The sequence below is a fragment of the Salmo salar genome, chromosome ssa29 (genome assembly GCF_905237065.1).
Source record: "Salmo salar chromosome ssa29, Ssal_v3.1, whole genome shotgun sequence".
In the NCBI taxonomy this organism is placed as follows: Eukaryota; Metazoa; Chordata; class Actinopteri; order Salmoniformes; family Salmonidae; genus Salmo; species Salmo salar.
The window spans coordinates 41,523,325-41,529,324 of NC_059470.1; the positions used below are offsets into that span (position 1 = coordinate 41,523,325).

At 41.2% G+C, this 6,000-nt stretch overlaps 1 protein-coding gene across 1 annotated transcript in view; it reads left to right on the plus strand.

The window, feature by feature from the left end:
- LOC106590690 (uncharacterized) overlaps positions 1-3,272 on the plus strand; it is a 35,713-nt gene extending 32,441 nt beyond the window's left edge. The window contains exons 8-10 of the mRNA XM_045710746.1: positions 1,636-1,766; positions 1,923-2,107; positions 2,724-3,272. Coding sequence (XP_045566702.1) covers positions 1,636-1,766; positions 1,923-2,094 — 303 coding nt within the window. The 3' untranslated portion in view covers positions 2,095-2,107; positions 2,724-3,272. The remainder of the gene's footprint in view (positions 1-1,635; positions 1,767-1,922; positions 2,108-2,723) is intronic.
- Positions 3,273-6,000: the final 2,728 nt, after the last annotated feature.

Below are 6,000 nucleotides of genomic sequence, written 5' to 3' on the forward strand. Positions count from 1 at the left end.
AGTGGAGTGTCCTGATGGTATTGAATCAGCCAGTAGTGTCCTGATGGTATTGAATCAGCCAGTAGTGGAGTGTCCTGATGGTATTGAATCAGCCAGTAGTGTCCTGATGGTATTGAATCAGCCAGTAGTGTCCTGATGGTATTGAATCAGCCAGTAGTGTCCTGATGGTATTGAATCAGCCAGTAGTGTCCTGATGGTATTGAATCAGCCAGTGGAGTGTCCTGATGGTATTGAATCAGCCACTAGAGTGTCCTGATGGTATTGAATCAGCCAGTAGTGGAGTGTCCTGATGGTATTGAATCAGCCAGTAGTGTCCTGATGGTATTGAATCAGCCAGTAGTGTCCTGATGGTATTGAATCAGCCAGTAGTGTCCTGATGGTATTGAATCAGCCAGTAGTGTTCTGATGGTAATGAATCAGCCAGTAGTGGAGTGTTCTGATGGTATTGAATCAGCCAGTAGTGTCCTGATGGTATTGAATCAGCCAGTGGAGTGTCCTGATGGTATTGAATCAGCCAGTAGTGTCCTGATGGTATTGAATCAGCCAGTAGTGTTCTGATGGTATTGAATCAGCCAGTAGTGGAGTGTTCTGATGGTATTGAATCAGCCAGTAGTGTTCTGATGGTATTGAATCAGCCAGTAGTGTCCTGATGGTATTGAATCAGCCAGTAGTGTTCTGATGGTAATGAATCAGCCAGTAGTGGAGTGTCCTGATGGTATTGAATCAGCCAGTAGTGTCCTGATGGTATTGAACCAGTCAGTAGTGTGTTCTTAACTGACTTGCCTAGTTAAATAAAGGTTAAATAAAAAAAACAGAGAACAACTTGTCTTTGATTTGTTTAATTGAAAATGCATTTTAATATGATCACAATTGTTTTTATATATCTTTTATGTGTTTCATTTTGATTCTTTAAAGTGTGTGATTTAATTAAACATTTGTTTTCTTACTTTTTTTTGGAAAGAATTGTAATAAGATGCTGTTGGTCTATTTCTACCATCTGTTGTTATTATCAACAACAAGCTGGACCACCTTGTCACGTTGCAACAGGAGTCAGATCTCTAGTCTAAGAACACAGATTCATAGAGGCCATTCATTGTTTTCATTCTTTGACTTCATCATTAAACAATTAGCGTTTCTCTAGTTCATCTTTACAGCTGTTTGCCAAAATGACGCTAACTTTCCCAAAATTATATTGTTTTCCAGAAATCCTGGTTGGAGGATTACAGATTTCTCTGCTTATTCCCTTACGATTCTGGGAATCTTCCAACCAGTATTTCATAAAAATCTGGGAATTTTGATAAGGTTAGCGTAATTTTGGTAAGGTTAGCGTAATTTTGGTAAGGTTAGCTTAATTTTGGTAAGGTTAGCGTAATTTTGGTAAGGTTAGCGTAAGGTTAGCGGAGTTTTGGTAAGGTTAGCGTAATTTTGGTAAGGTTAGCGTAATTTTGGTAAGGTTAGCGTAATTTTGGTAAGGTTAGCGGAGTTTTGGTAAGGTTAGCGTAATTTTGGTAAGGTTAACGGAGTTTTGGTAAGGTTAGCGGAGTTTTGGTAAGGTTAGCGGAGTTTTGGTAAGGTTAGCGTAATTTTGCTACCCTAATCACGTTAGTGTAATAACACCCATCCCTGTCCCTCCAGTTCCTGCCATGTAAACAGGAGGTGTGTTCATCCTGTCTGAAGCCAGTCTATCCTATGGAGAAAATGGTCGCTGATAAATTCATATTTCACAAGAACTGTTTCTGCTGTAAACACTGTCAGAAGAAGCTCAGGTGAGACAATGTGATCAGCTCAACATTGGAAAGTAATCAAACATATGTCATCCATCTTGATTATTCACCCAACCCTCAATGAATGTAAATTCATCACCCACAGTGTGTGTGTGTGTGTGTGTGTGTGTGTGTGTGTGTGTGTGTGTGTGTGTGTAGCATGCACAGCTATGCCCCTCTGTACGGGGAGTTCTACTGTGTATTCCACTACCAGCAGCTGTTCAGGAGGAAAGGGAACTACGACGAGGGTTTTGGACACACCCAACACAAAGACCGCTGGCTGCAGAGAACCAATGAGACGCCAGGGTCTAACTGCACTGATGTCATATAGAGCTCCCTGATTGGTGAGTTTAGTGACCACACAGACAGTTTAGTGTCCACACAGACAGTTTAGTGAACACACAGACAGTTTAGTGTCCACACAGACAGTTTGACCACACAGACAGTTTACTGTCCACATAGACAGTTTAGTGTCCACACAGACAGTTTAGTGTCCACACAGACAGTTTAGTGAACACACAGACAGTTTAGTGTCCACACAGACAGTTTGACCACACAGACAGTTTACTGTCCACATAGACAGTTTAGTGTCCACACAGACAGTTTAGTGTCCACACAGACAGTTTAGTGAACACACAGACAGTTTAGTGTCCACACAGACAGTTTGACCACACAGACAGTTTAGTGTCCACATAGACAGTTTAGTGTCCACACAGACAGTTTAGTGTCCACACAGACAGTTTAGTGTCCACACAGACAGTTTAGTGACCACACAGACAGTTTAGTGTCCACACAGACAGTTTAGTGTCCACACAGACAGTTTAGTGTCCACACAGACACAGTACAAGGTGTTTATCTATCATTTAGTGATTGTAAGGTAGTAACTGTATAAAGTGTGGGACAGTTTCGTTTTTATGGAGAGGAAAACTGGTAAAAGTGTGATGTTTTGTGTGTTCTCAGCTGACGTGGTGACCATGACAACACTGAATCACAGCATCTTTGGAGTCCCCTGGGTTATGTACTCCGTGTACATACTGTATACACTGAGTCGCTTGACAGTAATCAGCATCAGAGTGCATTTTATGGACACAATTACAGAGAAATTATATGATGTTTTATTTCTGAGACAAGATCTCTCCTGATTCTGATTTCATCTTATCCATATCAGCAAATTATTGGGAATTTTGGTATCATATTAGTATCCCCGTTAGCTGTTGCGAAAGTAGTAGCTACTCTTCCTGGCGGTCCACACAGAACATGAAACATAATACAGAACATGAATAGACAAGAACAGCTCAAGGACAGAACTACAACAATTAAAAAATGTGACACCTAGCCTACATATCAATACACACACACACTATCTGGGTCCAATAGCCTACATATCAATACATACGCACACTATCTGGTCCAATAGCCTACATATCAATACATACACAAACTATCTGGGTCCAATAGCCTACATATCAATACACACACACAAACTATCTGGGTCCAATAGCCTACATATCAATACACACACAAACTACCTGGGTCCAATAGCCTACATATCAATACACACACACAAACTATCTGGGTCCAATAGCCTACATATCAATAGATACACAAACTACCTGGGTCCAATAGCCTACATATCAATACATACACAAACTATCTGGGTCCAATAGCCTACATATCAATAAACACACAAACTATCTGGTCCAATAGGGGAGAGGCGTTGGGCCGTGAGGTGTTGCTTTATCTGTTTTTTAAACCAGGTTTGCTGTTTATCTGAGCAACATGAGATGGAACAGAGGTCCCTGCAGTAATGGCTCTATATAATACTGTACGCTTTCTTGAATTTGTTCTGGATTTGGGGACTGTGAAAAGACCCCTGGTGGCATGTCTGGTGGGGTAAGCGTGTGTGTAAGTTGACTATGCAAACAATTTTGAATTTTCCACACAAAATGTTTCTTATAAAAAGAAGAAGTGATGCAGTCAGTCTCTCCTCAACTCTTAGCCAAGAGAGACTGGCAGCATAGTATTTATATCAGCCCTCTGATTACAATGAAGAGCAAGACGTGCCGCTCTGTTCTGGACCAGCTGCAGCTTAACTAGGTCTTTCCTTGCAGCACTGTACCTCACAACTGGACAATAATCAAGATTAGACAAAACTAGAGCCTGCTGAACTTTCTTTTTGGAGTGCAGTGTCAAAAAAGCAGAGCATCTCTTTGTTACGGACAGACCTCTTCCCATTGATTCTATAGGTTTTGACCTTGTTGACAGATTACATTCTAAGGTAACGCCAAGTAATTTAGTCTCCTCAACTTGTTCAACAGCCACACCATTCATTGCCAGATTCTGCTGAGGTCTAGAACTTAGGGAGTGATTTGTACCAAATAGAATGCTCTTAGTTTTAGAGATGTTCAGGACCAGTTTATTACTGGCCACCCATTCCAAAACAGACTGCAACTCTCTGTTAAGGGTTTCAGTGACTTCATTAGCTGTGGTTGCTGATGCGTATATGGGTGAAACATCAGCATACATGGACACACATGCTTTGTTTAATGCCAGTGGCAGGTCATTGGTAAAAATAGAAAAGAGTAGAGGCCTAGAGAGCTGCCCTGTAGTACACCACACTTTGTAGGTCTGCTGTTAGAACCAGTAAAGGCTGCTTTACCACTCTTGGGTAGCGGAATGACTTTGGCTTCCCTCCAGGCCTGAGGACAAAGACTTTCCTCTAGGCCCAGAGTAAAGATATGCCAGATAGGAGTGGCTATAGAGTCAGCTACCATCCTCAGTAGCTCTCCATCTAAGTTGTCAATGCCAGGAGGTTTGTCATTATTGATCGATAACAATAATTGTTCCACCTCTCCCACACTAACTTTATGAAATACTAAATTCCAATGCTTTTCTTTCATTATTAGTTATTTTATGCATGAATATGATGACTCACTGTTTATTGTGGGCATTTCCTGCCTAAGTTTGACCACTTTGACTGTGAATTAATCATTAAAATAATTGGCAACATCAAATTCGATGAAAGTTGAATTTGTCTTTCTTACAGTACTCCAAAGTGTTTTCCCATCATTCTTTATAACATTGATCTTGGGGTTGGAATGGAAATGAAGCTTTATGAAAACAGCATGCTGGTGTTGTAACTTTTATTTCTCTTTAATTTTGAAATGTTCACCGATATCAAAATGATTTTTTTTGTTTGTGATGTAAATAATGCATTATGTCATGTCATTAATTTCATAATTCAATTCATCTTTTTTTTTTCTTTGAAAATGTCTCTCAAACAGTGAAGTTTGAGATCTGAATATCAATCTGTTATCTTTATTGTTCATAAAGATAACTACACTAGATATCTACACTATAGATACACTAAGTATGTGGACACCGCTTCAAATGAGTGTTTTCGGTTATTTCAGCCACACCCGTTGCTGACAGGTGTATAAAACCGAGCACACACCCATGCAATCTCCATAGACAAACACTGTCAGCAGAATGGCCTTACTGAAGAGCTCAGTGACTTTCAACTTGGCACCGACATAGGATGCCACCTTTCCAACAAGTCAGTTCGTCAAATTTCTGCCCTGCTAGAGCTGCACCAGTCAACTGTAAGTGATGTTATTGTGTCGTTATTGTGAAGTGGAAATGTCTAGGAGCAACACAGGCTCAGCTGTGAAGTGGTAGGCCACACAAGCTCACAGAACGGGACAACCGAGTGCTGAAGCGCATAAAAATTGTCTGTCCTAAGTTGCTTCCAGAAGCAGTTTGGAACTTAAACTGCTTCTGGAAGCAACATCAGCACAAGAACTCTTTGTCGGGAGCTTCACGAAATGTGTTTCCGTGGCCGAGCGTCGGCTGGAGTGGTGTAAAGCTCGCCACCATTGGACTCTGGAGCAGTGGAAATGCATTCTCTGGAGTGATGAATCACGCTTCACCATCTGACAGTCCGACAGTCAAATCTGGGTTTGGCAGATGCCAGGAGAAAAGCTTTCTGCCGTAATGCATAGTGCCAACTGTAAAGTTTGGTGGAGGAGGAATAATGGTCTGGGGCAATTTTCATGGTTTGGGCTAGGCCCCTTAACGCTACAGCATACAATGACATTCTAGACGATTCTGTGCTTCCAACTTTGTGGCAACAGTTTGGGGAAGGACCTTTCCTGTTTCAGAATGACAATGCTCCCATGCACAACGCAAGGTCCATACAGAAATGGTTTGTTGAGATCGGTGTGGAAGAACTTGACTG